Here is a 26925-nt window from a genome sequence, read left to right on the forward strand (position 1 = left end):
TTCCACTTTCCAGGCCTCTGCTTCCCTCATCAGAAAACTGAGTGGGAGACTATAAACTAAGAATTTTCACATTATCTTCTATCCCTATTTGATGAGCTCTTTCTCTTGAAAAAAAAATTTTTTTTTCCACAGGAAAAATTCAGGCTGAGTCTGAATGAAAAGATGTCTAACAAGAGAGCCATCACATCTTTGCCTGGAAAAGCGGATGAAGGGCAATACTTTCTCTTGCAGATGTATTAAGGCAGTTAAGGGGGAGACTTAGTCTGTCCTACTCCCAGGGGCAGAATTAGGGCCCCGAAGAAAAAGTGCAGAGCAGTCAGGAGGGGCTGAGAGTCCAGGAGGGCACCGCAGACACTGGGCTGGCCGGCCTCTCAGGAAGGCTGGAAGAGATGACCTAAATCTCAGATGGGAAGCTGGGCAGCACACAGAAGCCTCCTCCATGCAGCCCCAGCATCCACCTCTCCAATCTCACGGTGTTTCCCAGCCTGGAGGTAACAATGTGACAGCCAACTCCAGTGCACAAGCCCCAAGACAAAAGCTGTGTTTTCTACCGGTGTTTTAAAGCTTGCTCGACCAATTTAAATAGGCTTCTTAGATGTATTTAGGAAAGTGCAGTTACATCTCCTTTGTTTAAGATGTAAAAAGCTTGTCAACAGTTCTGTCAATCCGTCTACTTTCTTCAGTGGACAAGGAGAGAAAGGATGGTACCTTCAATTTTCAACAGAGCCCTGCAGGGCATGACGCATCCCTGCTCCCGTGCACATGCGTTCTAGAGACCCAGAGAGTGCCTGTCACTTGCCCAGTCACACAGCCAGTGAAAGGCAAACAGGATGAGAACTCAGGACTTCTAGTTCAAAGGCTGTGACATTAAACAATGGCCCTCTTGCCTGTTTTGGAGTAAGATGCCTTTCCTGAAGCTACAGGAGCTAAAGGCCATGGGTCATGTCCGGCTCCTAGGAGGGCCAGTCCATCAGAGCCAAGGAGCTACTCCCCGGCCCCAAGTAATGCTGGAAGGGCAGCCAGCGCGGCCACTCCAAAACAGACACTGTGCCTGGCACTTTACGACAGCCCTGCAGGGTGGGACCAGCTCCACTTGACATACAGAACACCACGGCGGTCTGGGTTCCATGGAGCCTTCTAGGCTCATGCTCCCTTCTCCTGGCCGTGCTCCCCTGGCACACCGTTAGAATCCTCTCCCTAACTATCCTCACAGCCAATCTCAGGTTCTAACTATGTCAGGCAGTCTTCCTTGCCTCTTCCACCCCTCCAAACTCCTCGGGTATCTTACTTTGAACCACGTGTTTGCTTTAACCTCCACGAAACCACGGGGTCCCTGAAGACTGGAGCCCTGCCCCCTGCCCCCCACCTCCTGCCTCCAATAATAAAACAGTAGCCAGAGTTTCAGCTATTAGTGTCAGACTGTTGGCTTGGCAACTATTAACCTTTAAATGATCGTATAGATTTCTGGTTTTGCCTTTGTCTTTTTTTTTTTTTTTAAAGATTTTATTTATCTCTTTGACAGACAGAGATCACAAGTAGGCGGAGAGGCAGGCAGAGAGAGAGAGGAGGAAGCAGGCTTCCCGCCGAGCGGATAGCCGGATGCGGGGCTCGATCCCAAGACCCCAGGACCACGACCCGAGCCAAAGGCAGAGGCCCCAACCCACCGAGCCACCCAGGCGCCCCGGTTTTGCCTTTGTCTTAAGCAGCAAAAACTTCCAAAGGAAATTGGGTTTCTAGCCACATCCCAAGACTGAGTCAAGGAAAAAGTACATATTTAGAACCTACAAAGGTTAAGGTTCGTTAGACAATGTCAACTTCTAGTACCGTGAGGCTGGATGAGATACAGATAATCATCTAGTCCACTCCCTGCGCTAACAGATAAGAAAAACCAAGGTACGGAGAGGCGAAGTAATTTCTCCAGGTTCACAAAACCCATTGTTCTCCAGAGCCAACGGACACATGGCTGCTGCCCCAGGAGGCCTCCAAGGACCACTCCAGCATGCAGAGGATCTGGCTAAGTTGTGGTCAGATGGTGATTTTAATTGGTACTTCAAAGTGAATTATCAGCTCACTAAAACAGAACGTCTTCTCTCTGACACACTGCTGCTTTTCTCTGGCCATGTTTGTCAAAAGAACTGCATGAGACATGCCAGGCCAGCATGGTAAAACAGGAGCAGGAAGACTGGTTCCCGAAATGTTTTCTTATGTCTGAAATAATCTTGGTCTGGCTTTACTTCTAATTCCTTGAAATCATAAAATATAAAATTAACAAGAAATGATTTAAAAACAAAACCCCTAAAGACAAAAAACTGTTTTCTATTTACCTCAGAATCCAACTTCCCCAAACAAATCAACCCACCCGAGGCTGGGTGGTGATGGCTGGAATCCCCAGACTTCTGTGCATGGCAAAAGCAAGATGTTTGGTGACCTGGTACAGGACATAAAAGGATGCTAATGTTTTCTTCTTTAGTAGACAAATATAACCAAATATTCACTAATGTGGGCAGGTTCAGGAAACGATCCAAAAGTTTCAATTACAGAATATCCTCAAGACATAGAGTTGGTGTTTCTTTCAAGTTTGAATAAACATTTACCAAACATTTCCACATTTGGGGGATTATATGTAAGACAAAAGTCCCGGGAGCAACAGCTGCTCTTACATCAAATGTGTCTTACATAAAATGTGTCTAAAATGATCCATAATTAGCGTATCAATCGTTTACCAAGAAAGAAGTACTTCTAAAACAGATAAGGATGTCTAAAACCAGTTTCATGTGGCAATACTCATATAGCATGAAATTTCCCACACTGCCATGTGCTAGGGTCACACAGCGGTGATGAGACCCAACAACACAGCTGGACAGGACACACGCTTGGACTGAAAACTGGGTTTCCGGCCTCCAGAGTCATCCCCCACAATGACCCCAGAAACCATTTGTACCATCGATTCTCTTATCAAATCCCCTCTTCATCAGTGAAGGAGGGATTCAGCAGCAGTCCAAACAGAGTACGAATTCTAAGATGTGAAGAGTTAAAATCGATGGAGTTTTCCTTCAAAACAGAAAATGGCCTTCAGATTTCTGAGGGTCACTACCAAGGCTGGGCCCTTTAAGGTGTTTGCTACAAGCTAACCCTACTGAAAACCACAGTGACTTCACTAACAAGACATTAAAACTCAGTGGCAAAGTTTATTTACTGAAAAGATAGAAACAAGGAGTTAGATAATGAAGAAGATGTACTTATTCAAATAAGGAATAGGAAAACCTCTCTAAGCTGATCCACACCAACTTCTCAAACAGGAACTCCAAACTGGTATCCAAATCCTCCAGGGTGCTTACCGTGTCTGTGTCAGCTGAGGACGGGTGATGCCGGAGCGAGATCTAGCACCTAGGACACTTTCAATGTGTAACAAAAGTGTTTTGCACGCATGGTTCCTACTAAAAGACCCTGACTTAAAGGATGGGAAAATAAGCCATCTTGTCATTAGCCCTGCCCCCACTCCTCTGCCCTAAAAGCTTTTTTCACTGATCTCATCGCGGTGCCATCTCGAGGCGCCTTGTGGCATGGCCACCACCACAGTGGGCATGGGAGGACGTCTGAGACTAAGGTCTCAGAGCACCCTGTGTCGGCCTGCCAGGTCTCATGTCCTTCATGTCCTGCTAAAGCCTGAGCTCTGTCTGTGAATACAAAACTAACCAGCTTCCTATGAGATGGAAGTTCCAGGGTGCTCAAAGGAAAGACCACACTTTGGAGGTACTAATTAGCTAGGAGAACAGACTCTGCCTCTGTAGGGCCGGTATTAGTCACTGGGTCTAGAAGCTTTGGGGATCCTTCCCAATGTCTGAATAAAGTCTAAACGTAGTGCTGAGAAGATGTAACACCTAGAGAAATACGGTGTGTGATGTTCTATGCCAACAAGATGGCTACAACACAAACTTGATATGCACCCAAGTATCCTGTCCGAAAACACAAAAACGGGGAAGAGACAGATCAGTTAAAACACAAGAAAGACTAGAAGAATTTCAAAGGAAAGGAAAAATATATATATATACCTAAAACCTACATACACAGATGCCGAAGTGAGGAGCTTCTGGCAAAGTGACAGAGTGAAATTTTACAAGGAAACTACAAGGGCACCGAGTCAAGGTGAGTATGAAAGTATGCAAAGCAGGGGCGACCTGCCAATACAGGCACTCCTTTATTTGGAACACAGTGTTTTCCCCACCTGCTTTATCAGACAATCAGTGACAGCGGCGTGGAGACCCTGGGTTATTCGAATTCCACATCAACGGAGCGGTGCAAAGTTGACTTTAAGCAATAGATGTTTTCTGCTTCTGTCCCTTGGGCAATCGAAAGGACGTCGCACCTAAGAACTTTCTCTCCTAAATTTCTCATTTTGCGAGAGGGGAAAAAAAACTCAAAACAAGATCCCTTAAGAAAGCAGCTAATAGTAAACAGATTATTTCATTCTGTTCACTTGTACTTCTTAGGAACTACTGTCAAAGTTTCTAAGTTCGAGATCAGGATGCCGACTTTAAACAGAGACATCTTTCGAGGGGACAGCTGGTAAGTGCCACACACCATGGATGGCTTAGTTTCACCTTGATGCCACATTCCAAGTATGTCCTCTCCTGAGGAAACAACTGATACCAGATATTTGCGAAAAAAACACCAATTTTACTTTTAAAGATATATTTATTTATTTGAGAGACAGGAGCAGAGAGAGAGGGGGAGAGACTCAAACAGATTCCCTGCTGAGCGTGGAGCCTGATGCAGGGCTTCATCTCATGACCCTGGGATCACGACCTGAGCTGAAACCAACAGTCGGACACTTGACCAACTGTGCCACTCAGCCACCCCTTACTTCATTTTTTGATCATGTATACTCTCATTAAGGAGAAGCTATTATATTAAATTTAAAAAAAAAAAAAAAAAAAAGGCCAGCCAGCATGGGCCGGGCCAGTAGCCCCTTAAAAGAGACACACGGTCTGCTTCTCGGTCGGCCAATAACTGCCATGTGTTAGCTGACAAATGAGAGCATTGTTCGGACCCTCTTTCCTCGCTCAGGAGTAATGGTGTTGACTCTGTTAGCTCATCTGATGCTCACTTTTTTCAATGAGTTATTGCAAATGGAAAGTGTTTTGCTCAAACGTGAGTGATTTTCACAATCACACAACCAAGCCAGATTTTAGACGTAAAAAGTATCTATCACTCACAACCCTGTGTTGTGCTATGAGCATCACGTGGAGACGCGCAGACAAAGCACAAGATCCCAAACCTTGCTGAGTCTGCTATTTGGGGCTGGATTTCAGGAGGACAGACCTGTCACTGTTTAACAGTCACATAACTGCTAAACAGGAAAACCACGATTTAGGGTCCGGATTCTTTTTGTAGACACGTAAGAAGTGCTCTCACTGCAATTCCCTTAAGCCATGAGTGTGCTCATGAGAGTCACATGTGAGCCGAGAGACTGAACTGAGCAAGTGGTTATACCTCACTCTCGGGTCAAACCCCCTCAAGTTTTCTGAAGTTCTAAGTACATAGCCCTACTTCCCACAGTGCCTTCGGTCAGAAGAGTGCTGCTGAGATCACTGGTATTCAGGGAAGCTCCCTCCATCTTCTCTGCAAGTCTCTAGACACTCAAAGGACTGGTGAGCCACGGGGGCTGGACAATTCAGGAAGCAAGTAGATAAGGATTTACTGAGCGTCCAATCAAGTGTGTGGGACACAGAAACATGTCCTTCCAGCTCCCTGGCAGGCATCTGAGGTGCCGGGACAGTTGGCTAGCATTTACTTGTTCAGGAGCTAGTAGGAGAGGCATGACGTGACTGCCTCCATTCGCGGAGATCTTGCAGAGAGTGACACAGTGAGCGGGCAGGAGAGGGAGGAAGACCAATGTGGGGTAGCACCTGTGTCCACATGCCAGGGACCAGGAACCCTCACCGACTGTCTCATTTAATTCTCCTAAGAAATTGTGACTGTATCTACCTCTGTCTTACACACAAGGGCACTGGGGCTCGGAAGCTGAAAGAACCTGTCTGAAGTTGTGGAGTACGGAAGAGCTGCTTCTAGCACTCGCCCATCTGCGTCTCCCAAGCCAGCACCAGTCTGGTGGGTGCTGAATGCCACCAGGAAATGGCAGAGCCTTACGCCCCTTCTTTTGACCACAGCAATGGGAACCAGTGACTTGAGAAATCCCTCAGGGAAAGGTGAGTGGAACAGGTCAGTTTCTGCACAGGTGGAAAAGGAGTCGGGAATCTACCAAGTGGCACCAGGCCCTCAGCTGCCCCCACGCTCAGCTGTCACACCAGCAGTGGGAACTTCGCCCTGTGTCATGGCCCAGGGACAAGCTCGATGGGAGCAACTCCCTGTCCTACGCCCGTCTTAGGCTGCACAGTGAGCCACACTCCTCTCCTTCCACATCCTCACTGTACCCCCAGACCCATCTGTTCAGCACTCTGAGGCCAGAGGCTTGGCTCACCTCCTTATGGGAATCTTTATGGGCTTCCAGAGTCTTCATAATGGTCAGCTCGGCGTAGTTTTTAAATCTTGCTGGCTGGTTCCTCAGAATTTCTCGTAAAACCCTCAGTGCTAGTGCTCGGATGGAATGCTGGAGTACAAGAGGAAAGGAAGACATTAGCAAATGCTACCCAGCACTTCAATGAGCATGCCAGCTAGCAGTGCCAGGCAGGGCCAGGCACCCAGCCCTGGGCTTCCCTGGCACCTCGCTGGCACCCTGACAGGTCACACCGCTTATGTGGCCCAGGCTGAGGGGCCGGCTCCATGAGGCAGGTACAAGGCCCAGCATTTAGAGGGATCTGATGAAGGTTTCTGGAATGAGCCAACTAAGGACCAAATGAGACCAAATGAGGACGATACATCTAAGTTCATTATCCATCTCCTGAGGGGGATTTCCAGATTTCCTGAGGCTCAGATATACAAAAGGCAAATTACCCTTTTGTAAAATGTATACAGGAGCAGGTGAAATGCTTTTCACCTTTTCACTAACCATTTCGACCTGTAAGACTGTGGACTGAGAGAGTCGCAGCCCTGTCGTTACTCCCGACCTTCTGTGTGATGAGATCACGGGGAAAGGGAATGTGTACACGCCTCAAGCTGTCTGCTGCCCGGGTCTCACCACTTGGAGGAAAGCCATTTCAAACAGACTCCTAATCTCAGTAAAAGAAAATGGGGTTTACACCAAACAGAGCCAAAAAGTACATCCTGATCCTCCCCCGCTCATCTGTACAGTTCACACACCACATTAGTTTACACACGGACACACCATCCACCTGCCCTCTCCATGACATCACTTTAGCCCCCAACAAAGCCCGACTAAGCAGACGGGCTTCAGCAGTCAATACTCTGCTGCAGAGAAGTTAATCCAGCCCTTTCATCACTGTCCTTCCACCAGTATACCAACCCATTAACCCCAAGCATCAGAAAGAAATCAGTCACCACGACACTCCGCAGCCCACGTGCACCCGTCTCCCCACAAAGTCACCATCAACGTGACCCTGAGCGTGACCTACACCATGGGCCATGTTGAGCCTTCTCCGAATCCACCCAGTCCTGCCTCTGAGTTCTTCACAACACCTACTTCATTGCTGTTTCTGCCAGCCTACACAAAGCCCGGTACAGAGAGGGACTTTCACTTCCAGAGTGCGAATCAGACAATTCGCAACATTTACTGCTGTCTCCATGTAAGGGACCAGCACACAGATGGGAGAGGGCAGGGCTCCGACTAGGCAACTTCCTCCTGGCAGTCATCTACGTGGTGCCATGAGCGGGCTACAGACCTGGCATGGTACAAATGCCTTGTGGGCCACATTTCAATGTCACAGTGTGAAGAGGGTTTTTCGTTTTAAAAATAATAAAGAAGATAATAGAAACTAATCTACACCTTCAGAACTTACTGCTTGACCAATGAAGACCACTGGAACTGCTCACATATGCAGGGCTGAACCGACACAGAACTGCATGGAAGGCAGCATCTAGCAGGGTCTTTTAAAAAATGAACTTGTCTCCTGCTCAGTTAACACACGAAACTTAAAACTCATACAGAAAAAAGCTCATTGTAAAAAAAATTCCATGCTAACAAAGTCGTAAGAAATTCTATATAAGACAAAGTAACCTGAAGCAAGAACAGGTTTCCCTCAGGTCCTATAATCCTGGTTACAATAAAAACCTGCATCTAATAAGGTAGGAACGGGGCCTGTCTCTGACCAAAAACATGACCTCACCAACTGCTGCTCAGAAGATATCTGAACAATGTTTTGATGTAAACAGTAGGCACAATGCAGAAAGTAAAGCTGACGCCACATTCAAGGAGAACAGGACGCCATAACCTGTCCCCTGGGAAGGCGGGAAGCGTAAGGACGAGGAAGGTGCCTCACGTCTTTGTCCCCGAGTGTCTCCAGCAGCAGGAGCAGGATGGTCTTGAAGTGCTCCTCCCACACGCCCAGGCTGTCCTCGCGTGTGATCTTGAGCAGCTCCAGCAGGGCGCCTTTCCGTTCCTCCACTCGCTCGTTGTGGTTGGACAGCTCTTTCAGAAGGTCAGCCACCAAGTCTGAATGGTCAATGGGCACTGGGGAGACACCGAGACAAGTCACATCCCAAGCCTCGTACCAAGGGGAACCCCCCCGGTGGTGGACGTGCCCCCGGGGTTGCTCAGCTCCCCTCCGCCAGCTTCCCACTTGCCCAGAGGCAGCTCCTCCGTCCCTGCTGTCGTGCTTTCCACCCTGAACCGCCTCACTCTACGCTTTCTGCAGGCCACCTCCCCAGCCATGAAGACAGAGACGTGCAAACAGGTGGCAAGTACCGACAGCAGTGGCTTTACCCTTCCTACCATCTTTTGCCCTCTCCTATTTCAGACAAACAGGGGGAGCCATCTAACAGTCTCTCCTTGATGGTCTTCTTTCCCCCAAGTCTACCCCCACTGCAGCAGCCCTAAGTCAGGCCGCTGCCGGACAGTCCCCTCCCGCTGCCACACCCACGGGAGCACATCTGATCACCTCAGGGCCCTCCTCACATCACATCTGATCCTCTGACATTTCTTCCCTGCCCAAATGTCCAGAGCTTAGTAACCAGCTCAGCAAACAGATACTAGTCAAGATACTTAGACTATTCATGGACTATCTAGTCACAGACTAAACTCGCCAAGATCATTTAGCAAAATTACTTGCAGGACTTCAACCATAAAAGACATCCTTTCTCTTCCCATGTTCTTTCAAGACCTCAACTCTGAACATTCCCTTTCAATAGAAAGGATGAAAAGACAAAGACAAATCAGTAGAAACTACTTAAATTTGATTTTGCATACTTCTTTTTTTTTTTTAAGGCATCTAAGGTAGGGGAACACACACACACATAGGAAGCTTGAAATGTTAAAGAACTCGATCTTTGCCCCCCTGCACCTCACCTTCCTCTTTGAGCCTTTCAGTATATAGTCGGTGAAGAGACAATGACCAACATCCACCCCAATCTCTGTTCTGTCTTAAACAAGACCTACAAATGGGTTAAGTTAAATGAGCTGTCAGTTCTATGAGCAGTGAAAGGAAACAGCACCCTACTCCATGAAAGCACGATTCGTAATAACCGTCGTACCACTGGCCTATAGCCCAGGGAACACCACTGGGATTCCTTGGGAATGTCCGGAGCAGCTACCCACTGGTGATCAGCAGATAACAGCCAGGGGATGTGCCGTCAAATGACTGAAGGACTTCATTACTGTCTTAGGGTCCCATCACTGAGTCATCGCAATAGCACAGGTTCCTCCTCCTCCTTTTTTTTTTTTTTTTTAAAGCAGGCTCTACACCCACCATGGGGCTTGAACTCACGACCCTGAGATTAAGAGTTGCACACTAAGCCGACTGAGCTAGGGAGCCAGCCAGGCGCCCTCCAGTCCTCCTCCTTGTGTCCCCAGTGAAACCAGCATCTGTGCGAGTGTGGCACCCCCCTCTCTCCAGGGCCATTGTGGTAAGTCTGTTTCCCCTGACAGACCTTGAACTCTCTGAGGCCAGGGACTGTGTCTCATCTGCCACCTTGTCCCCAGCAAGCTACAAACTTCATAACACACAGTGAATGCTAACTGTTTAGACTTCTAACTTAGGGTTCTGACTTAACTCTCCATTCAAAATAAAACCACAAAACAAATGGCTTGGGAACAAAGCGGATATATATAATCTCAAAAAAATGACTATGAAGTGAACATGACAACCAGGTGAAAAGGAAGTAATTAAGCTCCTGATAAAAATATCATCATACCAACACATACTTCGCTCACTTATTACTCAATTATGGACATTGGTCTTAACACAAACGTGAGACAACAAAACAAGACAGCAGACTAGCTCTGTTCTTTGCCAAGTATAGTTGGGACAAGTAATTTAACCTTTCCAAACCCTTAGTTTCCTGATCTGTGAAATGGGAATAAGCCCTCTATCTCATTAGCCATATCGGTAAAACACGGAGTTCAGCAGCAAGCACACGGTACAGGAGCTCAGTGTATGCTAGCTGGCTTCGCTCCGAACCACGGGACAGAAGTCAACCCACAGCAGCTTCAGGAAGACCTGGTTAAAATGCTGGTGACAGAAGAAGGGAGCCTCTCAGTGGCTGTACGTCCATACAGGATCCTACTTCCACAGCTCGGGGCCAGGAGAGTGCACAGCAGGGGCCTCTGCCCCCCAACAGTAGTAGCTAACTGCTACTGCCCTCATGCTTCTGATCTCCTCCGGGGAGCCCTCCCTCATGGGCACAACTGACCTGCCTTCACCACAGTGGGACAGCTCCAAGTTTAGGTCAGCTGTGTGAGTCCTACTTCACAACTGCCTCTGTGAGAAGGCTGTAAGCTTCCGGAGGGCAGACCCCGTGCCTACTTTTGCTCACGGCTGTGCCTTCCATGGCTAAGCACAAGGTAGGAGCTCAGTGAGGAGCTGCTGAGCGAGCGACTAACCACAGACCCCGTATGTCCTGTGGGCCTGGAGCTGCTCTGACAAGAGGAGAGAGCCCCACAGAAAGCACTTTTGGGTTGGGGTCCAAGGACGGGGAATCATGCAAAGAAAGACGAACCATCTCGAAGCTGCTCCATGTCATCATCAAACACGGCCTCCTTCAGGGCTGTCTTGTCATAGGTGTTGATGGTGTCGGAGTAGGGGTACGGATTGTAGTCTCGCACCCGGGGCCCTGGGAAGGCGCGGGGAGGCTGGGTGTTGAGGAGGGACGTCTTGTTATCCAGAGCTGTTCTGCCTCCCTCCACCACATCGCTGCCGCCCCGGCCCTCGGTGGCAGGCGAGGCAACTCCACCATCACGGGACACCTGCAACACAGCACATGATCATATCCTGTTTAGGACTTTCAACGAACTCTTCCTTCCACTTTTCAGAATATTAGGAGAGTCAAATTTCGCACCTGAATTCTGGCCACCAACCAAAGGATAGTTACTAGGATTTCCATCTGCAAACATCTAATTCATAAACTACCTTAACGGGAACCTAACAGGCTTACTTTTTCACCCCTTCATTCACTCATTTACACGTAAAGTGTGTTTTACTTTGTACCTGGTGATGACTTTTACTCGAACATTTCTCCAGGAATCCCATGTGCTGGCATGGCTGCCCACCATTTCTTCATGAACAGCAGGTTTCCTCAGCGATGTCCTGACACACCACCAATACCAGCGCTTCCCCGATTACCACAGCAGATCTAAAGCAGCCCAACCCTCTAGGATATCCTTGCATGTACCCCCCAAAGCCAAACGACACTTACTAGTCTCTAGCACTGGAGAACTTTCTAGCCCGGAGGCAGGTCACCCCCTGGACACCTGTGACTCTCAGCTGGGCTTTATGCTGGGTCAAAGAACAGGCTTTGCAGCTGTTTCCTGAAACTTTTTCTTCCTAACATATACCGAGACTTGTCCTTAGCAAATCAAACCCCTGGGTCCTTTGGCCCTTGTGTCATGTTCCTGACTCCCCCCTCTCTCACACGGGGTCCTTTCTCCGAGGAGCCCCGGCCTGTCTGGTTTCCTTGGCAGGGCATCACTATAACCCAACTACCATGGACAGACCACAAGGAAACAACCCTCACTCTCCTTTAAGACTCTGGGCTTTCTTCACGATAGGGAGATGATTCACGGGTGATTTGATCCACCGCACTGTGCGACGATGGTGGAGCTGTCTCCAGGTGGCGGGACACACTGGGGACTCCTGTGGCACATGTCTGACTTGTGCTGCTGACAAGATACAGCTCTTGCACCTTGTGCTCAAGCATTTTTAAAAACTATGGCAAAAAAGCCAGTTTAAAATTGTGGCAAAATATATGTAGATCATTTTAATCATTTATATCATAGGTGTACAATGCAATGACATTAAAGACAGTCACAATGCTGTTGAACCATGACGACTACTTTATCTGTTAGGCAAAACTTCTGGTCTTCCCAAACCAAAATTTTGCACCTATTAAACAATAACTCTCTGCCCTCCCTGGCCCGGGTCACCTCTATTCTACTTTCTGTCCCTGAATCTGACTACTCGAGGTACCTCATGGAAGTGGACTCATACAGTATCTGCGTCTGGACTATGTCACTTCGCCTAATCAAGGTCCATTCGTGTTGTAATGTGTCAATATCACTTTCCTTTTTATGGCTGAATAATACTCCACGGGACGCAGCTATCACATTCTGCTTATCCATTTATCTGTTGGATATTTGGCTGCTTCTCCACCGTCTGGTTACTGTGAATGATGCTATTATGGACAGTGGGGTACAAGTATCTGTTCCAGTCCCTTGTTTTAATTCTTTTGAACATACACCTAGTGGAACTGCTGGGATGCATCTGGTTTTTAACACCATCAAAAAAGATGTCCTACTAACTGTTAAGATGTAAAAAGGATATACAACACACGGGTAGACTTGAATAAAATAAGACTTTGGGCTTTCTTCATGATAAGGAGATGATTCATGGATGATTTAATCTTTTTCTCCTTGTAACTCTCTTCTCAAAGTAAAACACATATAATTATAACAAAAGAACTTAGAAAGGAGAACGGGTTTAAAAAACTTCAGACATTTTCAAATAAAGCTAAACCATCCTAATTCTAATCACTTTTAACAAAAAGGAAAACAAAAGATCTTACTTTTTAAACTTGTGTATTATCCCTGTCCTTGTCTTCTCGCAGACTGTACGAGATGGGAGTCAGAGAGTACACACGACCATATATTTTGCTCTCCTCGCAGTCTAAGAATGTCCGGCACAAAGAGTGTTCGTGGCCACAACGTTTATTCATACCACTATTTCCATTTGTGTTCTAGTAAGATTTACTCAACTATTCCCCTTCTGTTTTTTAAATATTTCTGGCTTTTGTTACAGATAATGCTGAGATAATCTGCACTGTAGTTAATAACTTTCTTTCCTTTTGCTGAGTTTCTCATCTAGCTTAGATTGCCAAGTTAGATTACTGGGTAAAGGATATGAAACTTAAAATCACTTAGGCTGAGGGGTGCCTGGGTGGCTCTGTTGGTTAAGTGTCTGACTCTTGATTTTGGCTCAGGTCATTATCTTAGTTAGGGTCATGAGATTAAGCCTCATGTTGGGTTCCGAGCTGAGCGTGGAATATGCTTAAGATTCTCTCTCTCTGCCCCTTCACCCCCTAATACCCCCCTACCACCACTCACACACTCTGTCTCTCTTTAAGATAAGTATGTATGTATGTATGTGTGTGTGTGTGTGTATGTATATACATATATATATATCAATCACTTGGGCTAAATGTAATTTACTAAGCTCCAAAGCAACTGTATCAAGTTCCCATGCCACCAATATTATACTAGTTCCCTATATCCCTTCTAGCATTAAATATTTTAATTTCTCTTTGAAACAAAGTGGGACAATTTAGACATAAAATGGAACCTCAAAGGGTTTACTGTATTTCTGTAATCACTCATAAGGATGGACCTTCTCCCACATGTTGAATGTTTTCATCTCTGTTTTTGGGAACCACTTTCCCAGTGGATCTGACTTTCATCCTTATGGATGTCTGTCTTATCAGACTGAGGCACTTATCAAGCCAAAAAAGACATACCGGTTCCCAAATCTTTCACGCTTAATGCATTTTTATATCCCTTCCAGGTTCTTCGCTAACACTCTGGTCATCAAGCAGCTAAGATGCTGAATTTTGAACTTGCTCAATAATTCAATTTCCACTTTATCATATTTAATGCAAAAAAAAAAAAAAAAAATCCAGTGGAGCCCTTTCACTCCACATCTGACTGGTCCCTCTCTTTGGCTAGAATGTCCTTCCCAAAAGTTTCCCTTAAATTCTCAGATACCACACTATCCTGGTCTCCCACACAATAACCTATAGCTTTTCTTCCAACTCCTTTTCTTCCATCTTTCCCTTAGTGTTGATGGTCCTTAGAATTTTGCCCTACCCTTTAATGGGTCACTTTCACTCACGTTTTAGTTATCATCAAGCAACTAGTCAATGCGTCTCAAATCTCTATCCCCAGCCTGAAGGGCCAACCGAAACTCTAGACTGCTCTATGCAAAGGCCTATGGGATACGCATGCTCAGATATTCCACAGGTCCCTCAAGTTACATGTATTCAAAACTGAATTCATTATGTTCTAAGGGAACTGACAAATGTTCTTCCTCTCTTTCTAGAATATTATCTCCCTGAACTGCCCCAGCACTTAAGAGTCCTAGGCAGAGACTTCTGACTCTAGTATTTCAGCGCATGCCCTACCCAACCCTACGTCCTCCAGAGTCAGCCTCCCATCTCAAAGTGACAGCATTCTTTCTAAAATGTAAGTATGACCATGCCATTTCCCTGGTTAAAAACCCTATAAAGACTCTCCAGTGACCTCAGAGTAAAGTTGAGACACTGGCAGAAAAGTCCCCTGGGTGTGAGTGCCCTTTCTGAGCCAACCGCTGCAGCCTCTTCCCCAAACCTTGCCCATCAACACGATATGCCCACTCTCTCTACTTCAGCCACCTGCAAAGGGAAATCACGCCAAACACAAGGGCCCCCTCCTATCTGTCCAAACTCCCTCTGACCCTTTGCTTCACACAGCTCCGAGGCTCCTACTGACCTTTCCTGAGCACCAAGACTGCCTCAGTGTGTCTCTCCAGTGCTGAGCCCTGACTACTCCCCGCCGCACCACAATTTCCCACTGATCTGCCTGCCTCTGCGTGAGCCTAGAGCTCCCAGAAAGCCATGCTAGTGTCCGATTTAGACCTATTATTTTGATCATGTCACAGGAACAAAAATATGTCCAGAATAAACAAAATCAAACTGGGGAGAAAAAGGTAGTTTACATTTTTCACAGACAGCTGAGGGTTACTCAAAATTTTATAATTTGAGCCTCTTAAAATAATGTTATTCTAACTACAAAATAAAGTTCAGTATTCATTGTGGTCATTCTTCAGAATTATCACTTAATTGAAGTATTGTTCTCTGCTGGCCTGGGGATACTTACAATATCACAGTCCTTCTTGCCATCTCGTTTAATTGGCTCATTCAGATCCTCTTGGCTTCGAAAACTAAACTTTTCAATGGCTTCCGTTACTCCTCGCAAAGAACTATAAATTTCTTCAGAGTTCAGGTTCTCTGTATCATACTCCAGCATGCTAAAGATCAAAAACAGTGTATTTCTTAAATTGAAGCATATGAACAAATTTGAGCTATGGGCATAAATTACTTCCAATGGTTTATGGAGTAAGATGTGATTATAGTTTTGTATCTTTAGGTGACTTGGAATGAAAAGAAGACATCTTCTGTTAGAGCGCCACCACTGGACAATTATACATGTTCTTTGTTAACCCAGGCCCCAAACGCACTACATCGGCACTCGGTAAGAACCAGTGGGGAACAGCAATAACCACGAGAATGCAACAACTCAAAGGGTGACAACTGGTGACAATGCACGAGGTAATGAAAGTGGAAAAATAACTTTTGTATCTTGAAGATGGAAACAAGGCGTCTGGCTGTTACTGGTCTCAAATGTACAACAGATTACGAGGAACGGGCGTTTCAAACTAAAGCTAGTATTACAAGCCAGTTTCAGAGGAGCAAAGCAAATGACCTCATGAAGACGGGGTTACGCTTGGTGTTAGAAACTTGTGAAATAAAATCCTACATTCTGAAACAATTCCAAGTCAAATCCACCCTACTAGAGGGCTCCCGACCACCTCTCTTGCCATCTAACCCAGGCGCTTGCTATGAATACCAACTCTTCCAACACGCTTATGTTTACGTGTTTTAGAATAAAAACATCTTATACAAAAGAGTCACATTCCTAGATGGATGTCTACAAGTATTTCAAAAAGCAAGAAATATTTGTCCCTTACAGAAAAGTGATGTTAACTCTTGTTCCTTCTGTGACTAAACAGAGCAAAACACGAAATAGAGCAAAAGCCCCCATGATCCTTCGGGTGTAATGCAGTGTATCAACAAGTAGGCTTTAGCGATCTGAAAAGTATGCCGAACAGGTCCTGAGAAAAAATCCACCACAGTCCCTCCTAAGAATATCACAGACAAACAGGATAAAGCATAGCATAAAGCAAAACAAGAAGCAACAGTCGACCAAGGACAAGTTAAAAAAACCCGTGTTAGTTTAAGTATCACTTGTTTCAAGAAAATGTCAAGAGAAGATCAGGTGAGTCAGTCTGATGGAACTTACGGGAAGTCTTGAGCTATCCTGAGGATAGCTCGGGGACACTCAGAGTCCTTGGCTGTACATAAGCAAGCACTTGACAACATTATAAAGACTGAAAAAAAGCACTCTTGCCATCTTCAAGAGAAGGAACAGAACCAGACACTCGCAGGCAAGAACCTCTCTTCTGGGCAACACAGCCAATCCTGTACGTACTCACAAGAGGTTAGGTCTCCTGTAACTTAAAAACAAGTAATACTTTACTAAGCCTGCTCCTCACCGTTTCTTCTCTTTTTTAAAAGGTTTGGGTAGATGAGCAAGACAAGATTTGCACAGTTCTCCCTTGGGTGTAGCCAGACCTCTACTGGCTGAGGCTGTAATGATCCAAGTGTTTTCCAAGGCTGGCCAGGTTCTGCTGGGGCACAGCATCTGAACTCACCCTTCAGAGACGGGAGCTATTTACCTACAATTGCAACACTCGCCCAGATAGCACCCATTCTTCTTCTGTGATGAATGAAAGAAAATCCATGCTCCAACTGTACTTGGAGAGTTCACAAAAACACACGCCAACTCCAAGACTGGCTCTGGCATCAAACACAAAAGAAACGTGAATGAGCACGTTCACAGCTAAAATTCCATGCGTATACTGACAGGAGGTGGAATAAAACACTTGAACAGAATTCAAGATTTCAACCCCTGCTAAGTTCATAAGGTTATCTGTCCATGAGGCAACATCCCTTTAATGTGAAGAAAGCATGAGAAGCACCACAGCTCCTGAACCCGCCTTTCTAGAACAACACAATACCAGCTTATGTGGGAACAAAGGCATTTATACATCTGGCCAGTACACTATTTTTTATATATAAAAACGGAGTATGATTCGAACAAAAATATGCATACAAGATGTAAAAAGATGCCTTAAAATACTTTCAATCACAACAACCAAAAATAATAGCATAGCCCATGCAAAAGGAAAGGAAAAAAAAAAAAACAACGGAAAGAATGACAGATGGACAAGAGGAAGTCTGGCGGAACGTTCAGCTTTTTAAGGGATGTCACAATATTATTTTCCATATGTCGCTTCAGATAACGTTGGCTTTCACATAATTCATCTCATTATTCGTAACCTGAGTGGTCTTAAAATATGTCACTTCGGTTCACAGAACTTTAGCATTACAGTAGTAGCCCTTTTCAAAATAATAAAAGGATCCTGCCAGTTAATGTTCCTCCTTCTTATTTCAATTAACAATGAGGAGTACATGTGCACGACCCAGTGTATTCGGTGGTGACTCTTCCTTTGGACTCACGAGCTTGAGGTCTGAAGTATCTCCTTGGTACGAAGCTAAAACCGTGAGCTCCAGGTGAGAGACAGCGTTGTTTCTTTCTAACAGGAAACAGGTAATGCTACGTTCTTTGCTAGTTTAATGTCCTGGCATTTGTTTTTTTTCCCAAATCAGTGCTCATGAGCCCTCATTTTTTAGGGGGAAAAAGGAAATTCCTATGAAAGCAGTCACTGGGGATCACCGATGCCGTGCTCCCGGCCAGTGGAACGTAAGGGAGCAGAGCAAGAGGGGCGCAGCGACTTTACCTATTGAAAGAGGCTTGCTTAGGGACACCCGGGTCTGTCACTTGTCCCCATACTGTCTTGCTTTAGTTCAGAGACATAATCCTTTAGGTTAAAGGCCAGCTCCTGGCCTTCTATAAACACTGCAATTGACCCCAGAAAGGTTTCCTTAGAATTCTTTAGATTAGGAAGAGTTGCTCAATCAGTCAATAGTCACCGACCCAAGGTCAGGCCACGTTATCCAATATTGAGGCAGAACAGAGCTCTGGACTTGCCCCGTTGTAAAGGGTCCATATTGTGGATGGGGAGGTGCATGAGTCAGCTCTCCAAGAATGGAGACAGTCGAGACAGCAAGTTTGCCTTCTGAGATTTTCCTCTTTGTCATTTCATAGGGAAAAGATACCAGAAATGGAATAAGGATATAATCATTCCTTGTTAGGCAATCAATATAGTTTTGGCAGAAAGCAAAAGAGTCAAAGATTTCCTCTTATTTGTAGGTAACTGATGGGTTTTTCTAAATTTAAAAGTCTCTTGTCAATGTTCTTTCCTTTCAATGGTCAAGAGAAGTTATAGGTACTTATTAGCATTAGCGGTGTTATAGTGCACGTGTGAATGATGATTCTGGAAATGAGGTGCCCACCAGAAGGGGATCTTGATGGCTGGATGGGAAAGAGTGGCTGGCGGTGAGGCTTGGTGCCCGTTAGGACACACAGACAGGTCAGTGTACTGAAACACAGTCAATAAATGGGACTTCTACTTTGAAGCATAGCTAACCTTAAAAAAAAAGTTTGCTTTATTAACACTGACGACAGCAGCTGTCACATTGTTGCTGTGTCCTTGCCCTAACCTTGTGTATCTAGAAACAGTTATTACAGGATTCTCTATACACTTGAGAAGCTACTTTTAAAGCTCTAAGAGTTTCAAAAGAAAGATGTTGTTAAAACATGTGGCTGACTTTGTTAAAAATGCACAGCTTCGCTGAGTTGAGGACACAAAAGTAGGAATGTAAATCTGTGCAAAAGCTATGAGGCATTCAGAATTAACAAACCTTTTTCAGTTCTGTTTTTACTCTAACCTATCAGCAGGTGCAAACTCTACTTACACAGCACAAAGACAGCTGGCCTGCCCCATGCTCTGCTCATGCGATGGCAGCCTTCTAGTGAAGGGGGCCTCGGACCTTTAGACCTTCGTAATAACACCTAAGGGATCCTCAAACAGATATCTGTAGAAATCTGTGGCCCCTGCTCTGTCCCACTGATTTACCATCTGTTTTAAATCTGAAGGAACTCCCACCCCTTCTAGACTCATTAACCTCATCACCTACAACCAGGGGCTTGTGAGAATACCGACTGCTCTCCTGCCTAGAGGCAGGGCATGTCAATGAGAGGCAGCAGTGAATGCACTTCTTGGGCCTCCCTTCAGGATCTGTGTCCTCAGACTCTTGCCACATGGCAGTACATCATGCAAGAAATCAGTCCACATCATCAACAGCAGGACTGAACGCAACACATATGGTTTGGGAAAGAGCAGGTCTCATTTGCTTCTCGGCAGGTACGCCTTGTCCTCCTGAGAAGAACATGAAGGAAACCGTGCCCCTCTGGCCTGCCTTGACTTCAGGGCATTGCCCCAGCGCCTTTGTGGGGGCTCAGCTCCACCGGGGCCTGCTACAATAGGTGCCGCTGGATTTGGGCAGCTGGTGAAATGGTCATCTGTCCCTGTGACACAGCAGGAGCTGTACTCATGCAGGTCGACAGAGCTCATGCACCTGCTCACACTTCTCACCAAGGCTCTACTCCCGCTCGTCTAAGCCAAAGGCTTTCGGAAGACCTGAGACGACCCTGGAAATGCAATAATATTGTGACACCTCAGACAAGGTAAACAGGTAGCTTGTTACCTGGGAGAGTAAGAGCGCCTGAGAGTCTTGTGGGAGGGAGCGGTAGGAATGGAGTTGGGCTGAGAAAAGGGAGGTGGGTGCTTCGATAGGCCATCGGCACTCCAACCCCACAACCGACTGCAGTGATCAGAAGAGGAGAGTCAGAGAGAGACAAAACAAGGCAACGGGGAGGGGAGATAGGAGGGGACTGGGAGACGCGACGTCCAGTGTGTCTTCCAATCTCCTCTTTCCTTGACCAACTGTCAAAGCTGACTGGAGCAAAATTTATACTTCACCATACAGAGAAAATGCACAAAGTTTGTTTTACAGTTTGGCCCTCAATAAGGCTGCTTTATTCCTTCCCATCTCAATCATGTGTTACATTTTTAAATCATGAGATTCCAAGTGTAAGAGTGTGTGAGTGTGAGTGTGTGTCTGTGTGTGTCCACACTGGGAAGGACACCACGAGTACTTCCATAACAAATATGCATGACTCTTCCGTCTCAGAAAATGCAATGAATTGGTTTACAAAGAGCCAAAGGAGGAACGTCAGGCCTGAATTCCAACGGGATCCGAGGGACAACAGCAGGAAGACTCAGGGGACATGCCTTTCCAACCACAGCCCTGAAGCTGATGTGCTCCCTGACGCCGGGACCCGATCAGAGGCTGCCACAGGCAATTTCCTTATGAAAAAGCAACAGCACCACCAGAGGGCTAGAGCGCCAGGTCTCCAAAGAGCCCCAATTCCCTGCTCACATCACCTAATATGAGAAATAAAACTCATCTGAGAACACAGGCGTCCTTCCTCACTCCATAAATGTCACTGAGAAGCCTGGGCCTGCAGAGACCCGGGCAGACACTTCTAACAGCTGCTGCAATTCAGAAGGGCCACAGCCACTGCGAGAGGCGTGAGCCAACTGGGCAGGAAATGTGACCTGAGGCCCGGGGTGGAGTCGTGGCATCAGAGACCACATTCTCACGGAGCAGCACTGCCTGAGGCCAGCCATCATCCTGGTCCCATGAGCTCGTCTCTGCCAAAGACAGCCGTGGTCTCTTCTTGTGAGGTCAGTAAGTGTGGAGACGAGAGGTCACCACGGCATCTGAGGGCCCACAGACCTTCTCTGAGTCCCACACTGAGTTGGGGTGAGGTGACAGGAGGAAATCGGGCAGCCATCTGGGCTGGAGCTCTGCTGACAGGTAGCATAAGCAGATGTACCACCATCTCCCACTGCTGATGGGAGGCTGGTCTCCCAGTTAATCCCCACTTTGCTTCTATGGAAAATCTTGACCTTCCAATGCAATGGATTGTAAAATCCACCTAAAATCACCCTTTATTACTAGGGCGAACAGGTGATCTATTTAATGTCATTCTGCTCTACAACACGTTTGCCAAGAATGCACAGCAGGATGGGGGCGAGAACTGTCTACTTTCTAATCTCAAAGGGAATGGACATCATGGGATTCTGAAGCCCCTTGCAACTCTGTTTCATTTAACACAAATCACAGTGGTAAAATGAGCTAAAAAATATATATGTGTTTTATGATGAAAAACGCCAGGTTACAAATCTCCTCTCTAAATACCCAGTAGTATTTGTTTACTAGCTGGGAATAAGGAGTAATTCTTCCCTCACACACACAGCAATTAATGGGATATTCTACAAAGGTTTAACATGCTATGATTTTCTCTAAGATTACTGGGTTGATAAAAACAACGTCCTCACTAGGGTTTTCTTTTTTACTATCAAATTAGATTTGTATATGTGCTGCCGAAGCGAGCACTCAAATTAGATTTGCTTATCATTTTAGAATAGTTCCTTATTAACAAACCACAATCTGAGTGTAGTTTCTGGACTATAAAAACACTAGTTCATTTTGATACAAAAAAAGTAGATTGAAAAGAAACAACTGGTAACAACTTTTCCCCTTAAGAATAACAAATTAACATATGTTTAAGATGATTCAAAAGAATGACAGCTCACAGAATGTAAATGCTTCAAGAGCACTGCTGAGAAAAACCTCTGAGATCATACGGGGAGGCACTTGTCTATCGTCTCCTCAGGAATGGGGTAACCTAGTCCATTCTCCTATCTAATACAAGAGTTCATAGCTTTTATAACTTTCCTGGTGAAAGTATGTGGCCTACTTGAATACTCCCATTGATATAATGACAGGAGGCAATTCTTCCTACTTCTGGATGGTTTTAATTGTGAGAAAAATCCCTTCTCCTGAGTTTAATTAAGTTTTTGACTAAGGCCATCTGGGTAGGTATGCCCTGACTGAGGGCACGTTCGTTTAAAAAATAAAGAGACCATACATAAAATTAAATAATTCCCTAAAGCCAAATTTGTTGGCAAGAAAACAGGTCACACTTGGCCTTATTCTTGAAAATGGCATTAATATTAAAAATAAACCTCTTCATTTCTCCCACTGACCAGTAACCCTGACAGTAAAAGTTAAGACCAGGCCAACTAAAAATAAATGGTGATTGGAAAAATAAATTTTTTAATAATCTGGGGATCAAGTGAAGATTAATACCGAGCCGATTCTTAGCTCTGATGGATTATGCTAGTGCTCTCCACCAGTCTTTTCCTTAAACGAGCAGCACAGAGAGTAATAAAAGTCCTGAGTTTTACCTTTTGCTTATTACCTAAGGAGTGTGCCACCCTAATAATGAAATAACTAAAAGATAAGAAGTACAAACTGTGTATTATAGAAGAGTAGATCTCTCAATTAATGGTGCAGAAGTATTACTTCTAGACAAAAGCAACTATTTACAGAGCATTCAAGTTTTCCACAAAATCCTTCCCTTGCCTTCCACCCCAAGAAAGAGAACTCTGATTTTACTGTTAACACTGGACCCTATCAAGTATATACTTTAGATACAGTTATTAACACGAAAAACAATAGGTCGTTGAGCCTCAGTCACACCTAGTTTTCATTCGCTTCTGATGTCAACGATCTAATTATAATAGCCTGCTAACAGCCTCATGACAACACAGACCAAACTTGGAGACGTGACATCGTTCTATCCAGATATATAGTACCAATGGGATTTAGGAGGACTAGAAATAAGGCAATATAAGCAATAGCATACTGTCAAGTATACAACATATTTTGTTTTACCAAAAGAAAAACACAAATTTGACATGTTCCAAATATTTATATGACAATTTGAAGAACTGAAGAGAACTTTATTGGTAAGAATGGATGATTTTGGGAAACTCTTGATCACTTAAAAATCTAAAATAACTTTAAAGGCATTTATATTTTCTTATCATCTTGGTGTCAGCAACCCTTAAGACACAGCCACTTGATCGCGGTAGCCAGGGATCGCAGAGCTCTGGACTTCTGGTAAACAAACATAGCATGTATGACCCTCAGGTCCGGGGACTAAGAAGTCTGGCCTCTAGGGCCACTACTCCATGTGAGGCCACTCCAAAACATGCCGGGGGGTCACCTGCAGAGACTTCCAAGGGCTGTGGGCAGATGGGGAAGTCTTACGATTCCGAGACAAAGCATTTTTGTTGTTTTAAGTCAATGCCTCAGACTCTAAAAGACCAATGTTTGCATGGTCCCCAGGGACATCTGAAAGTGCTGATCCAATTTTAGCTCTCAGGTTCTTCCTACCTCTGCAGAGCAGCAGTCTGCTTCACACGTGAGCCCATGATGACAGCAACTATGCTTGGAACAGCTGCGTGGGTGGAGAACTACCCCAGGCTATGTGTGGACTATTTTATTTAGATGACAAATACTTTCAGGTGTTCCTAGCACTTACAGAATAGGTGATGAATTTCTAAATGGTTTGTATATGCAACAGTAATAAACGTAAATATAGCTTTAAAATTTTAAGTTACTAGGGAGTGCTCAGAGCCGGAAGAATCTCTGAGAACATTCAGCACAAACTGGCCATTTTGCCATACACAGTTAAGATCTGGGTGAGGACTAGAACCCATGGTCTCCTAATACCCATCCATTTTTTGGTATTAAGCTTGGTCTAAAATCCTAGAAATAGGGTGGACAGACACTTGGGTGCTTTGGTTTCTTCACTTTTGTTGAAATGGCCTTACCTGGGAGATAGGCCTCCATGGGAACAGTTGGTGGGTGAGGTCAGGGGGCTGGTCCTGCTGCTGGTGTGTCGGGAGGGAGTTCGGCCAATTGTATTGCTCGGAGAGCCCTGGTGTGAAAAAGAATAAGCATCATTTATTTGAGGGCTAAACACAGATTATAGCGCCCCCTTTCCCTTAGGTTTTCTTTTCTTCTTCCTTTTTTCTTTTTAAAGACTGATTGATTGATTGACAGATTGATTTTAGAGAGTGAGAGCAAGAACATGAGCAGGAGGGGCCGAGGGAGAGGGAAAGAGAATCTCAAGCTGACTCATGACCATTACATCACCACCTGAACTGAAACCCAGTCAGATGCTCAACTGACTGTGCCACCCGGGTGTACCCCCCTTAGCTTTTTAACCCACATGTAAATAGAAGGGCAAAGGTGGCACAATTGGGGTGACTTTTTTTTTTTTAAAGAATCATTAAGGCCAACTTTAAGGGCAAACACAACCAAAATGGCAGTCACATAGGGGTTTCTGAAGCTGCATGACTGAGGTCAGCTGTGCTCGACTGACAGACACAAACCGCGCTCTTCCACCTTTACACGCGAAGAAAGTAAGTGTGTGTGATTTAGACGCAAAGAAAGTGTGTGTGATTTACACGCAAAGAAAAGTGTGTGTGATTTACACACAAAGAAAGTAAGTGTGTGTGATTTACACGCAAAGAAAGTAAGTAATGAATGTAGGAGCAAGTGACCAAATAAAAATGAACTGATTAAACAACCTCATGTAAGAAAAAAGCCATATTTAAATACTAAGTTCACTCATTCCCTGGGAACACTGCAGGAGCAGACATGGCCCCCACCCTCCAGATGCCCACAGCCTACTAAAAGAGAACACGAAAGCTGGCCCCTTTTCTCAGGGCATGTCCAGACCAGGGATTAGTAGAGGTCACGATCAGTACAAAGGTACCAACTGTGACTGAGCACTCACCACACTGGTGTTACTAGCATTCTTGAGGTGGTTATGCAGGAGTTTGGTGGCACCATCCTGGAATGTTTTTGGCAAGGCACCAAGTAACATGGTAAATTCAGGAGTGTTCAATTCAAACAGAGAGATCAACACAATTTGTGCTGCCTGGAAAAAGAACACTTGATTAATTTATGTAATGGGCAACAGCATATTTTGGTCAAAGCTTTCATTAAAATTGTTTTACAAAAATGTTCTGTATGAGTAAAATAAATGAACAAAACAAAACAAAGAGGACACCTTTGTCATAAAAAACACAAACAAAAGGCATCTGGAGAAAATAAGATCAATTATAAATAGCCTGATTTCAATCTGGAAAATAGGCCCCAGTTTCGTCTTCACACCCTGGCCCTGGTCTTCACAGCATGCCCGTAATCAATGACTCCTCCTGTGTCATCCAGCACTGGGCATGAAGCTGGCAAATCCATAAATGAAACAATTCAAGAGCGTGAAAAGGCTGATGACGGTTCACTCGAAGTCAGAACCGGACGGATGGGGCTCCCAGTGCATCCTGGGAGAACAAGGCTCTCTAAGAGCTGCCAAGGGGTTATCTGAGCAGCCACTTTTCCTCAAGCCCACTCTGAGGGACTGAGACATTTCAGAGAAAGAGTTTAAATAATACATCCAAAAAACTCCTACTATTACACCTATGAAGTGAGGAGACAGTCCAAGGGAAGCAAACCAGACTTCCACCCTACAAATGAAAAAGTACTCTTCTGTGTTTTGGGAAATGCTCTCCTTCTCTTGATTAACTGAGACAATATATTGCATGACTGCTGGTGGTCCCTGAGGCAGCGAGGAGGGAAAGTAGTTAGCTGAAGCGACAGCAGCCCAATGAGACTCAGGTTTCTCCGGCCAGTTATGGGCTTTCTATGGTACTGAACAGCTGCAGACACTCTGACATTAAAAAAATGCCTGAGGACTCAGTTCCAAGGGTTTTTAGAAAAACCATGCCAGAGAAAACTTCAGTAAATAATGGCATTTCTTACAAATTTCTGAGAGTCAGAAGAAAGAAAAACACATTATGAACATCTCCTGACTGAAAGGATACATTTATCCATCCACAACACTCTAATTTTAGGATTGCAGTAATTATTCTGAGTATTTTTTTCCCATGATATAGAGTATTACAAAAGATATATTCACTTAGAAACGCTCTGGGAACAAACACCACAAAATATTTCAATGCTTTCACAATGTTTAAATTAATTCTGGATCCAGGTAGGGCAAAACTATTATTTTTGTCTGGAGAAGGAAAAAAAAAAGAAAATCCAGAGACTCAAATGTATTTAACCAAAAAAAAAAATTAATCATGAACTTTAAAATATCAGTAGAATATTTTTTACAGCATCAAAAACTACTTTTTAGACATATCAAACACATTTATTAAGCATAGCACTGGGCAAAAGTATCTTCCTTTTCCCCCTCGACCTACAGATAGTCATTAGTAGCCTTTCCAACCAATTTAAATCCCAAGGGGCCTGTGTGCTTTCATGACAGAGGCAAAACACATTGTTACTGACTGTGTTAAAATATACATTTTCACATTTCATTATTGAAACATTAAGTTATCTGAAGCAATCTACTTCACCACCAATGTAATATATATTAACATGATCTGTGTATTTGTAGAGAAGCAAACTCCAAAACGCATGCAAGGTAATATGTGCATTTAAAAAAGCATTTTATTAGATGTTAGGGAAAAAAATGCACACAGAAAAAACTGCACTTCAAAGAGACAGAAAGAAACAGACTTGAGTTTTTAG

The 26925-nt window shown here is 44.9% G+C and overlaps 1 protein-coding gene across 25 annotated transcripts in view; it reads right to left on the bottom strand.

Moving 5' to 3' along the window:
* Positions 1 to 26925, bottom strand: part of CLASP1 (cytoplasmic linker associated protein 1) — a 266446-nt gene that overhangs the window by 20111 nt on the left and 219410 nt on the right. For 14 of the 25 annotated variants that reach the window (XM_046018647.1, XM_046018645.1, XM_046018643.1 and 11 more), the window contains 7 exons: positions 25124 to 25267; positions 24153 to 24259; positions 20107 to 20223; positions 15473 to 15623; positions 11071 to 11317; positions 8397 to 8587; positions 6482 to 6610 (listed from right to left, as the gene is read on the bottom strand). In XM_046018647.1, coding sequence (XP_045874603.1) covers positions 6482 to 6610; positions 8397 to 8587; positions 11071 to 11317; positions 15473 to 15623; positions 20107 to 20223; positions 24153 to 24259; positions 25124 to 25267 — 1086 coding nt within the window. The remainder of the gene's footprint in view (positions 1 to 6481; positions 6611 to 8396; positions 8588 to 11070; positions 11318 to 15472; positions 15624 to 20106; positions 20224 to 24152; positions 24260 to 25123; positions 25268 to 26925) is intronic. The other 11 variants (XM_046018656.1, XM_046018655.1, XM_046018654.1 and 8 more) reach the window with 1 other exon arrangement.

This window comes from Meles meles, chromosome 9 (genome assembly GCF_922984935.1).
Source record: "Meles meles chromosome 9, mMelMel3.1 paternal haplotype, whole genome shotgun sequence".
NCBI classification, from domain to species: Eukaryota; Metazoa; Chordata; class Mammalia; order Carnivora; family Mustelidae; genus Meles; species Meles meles.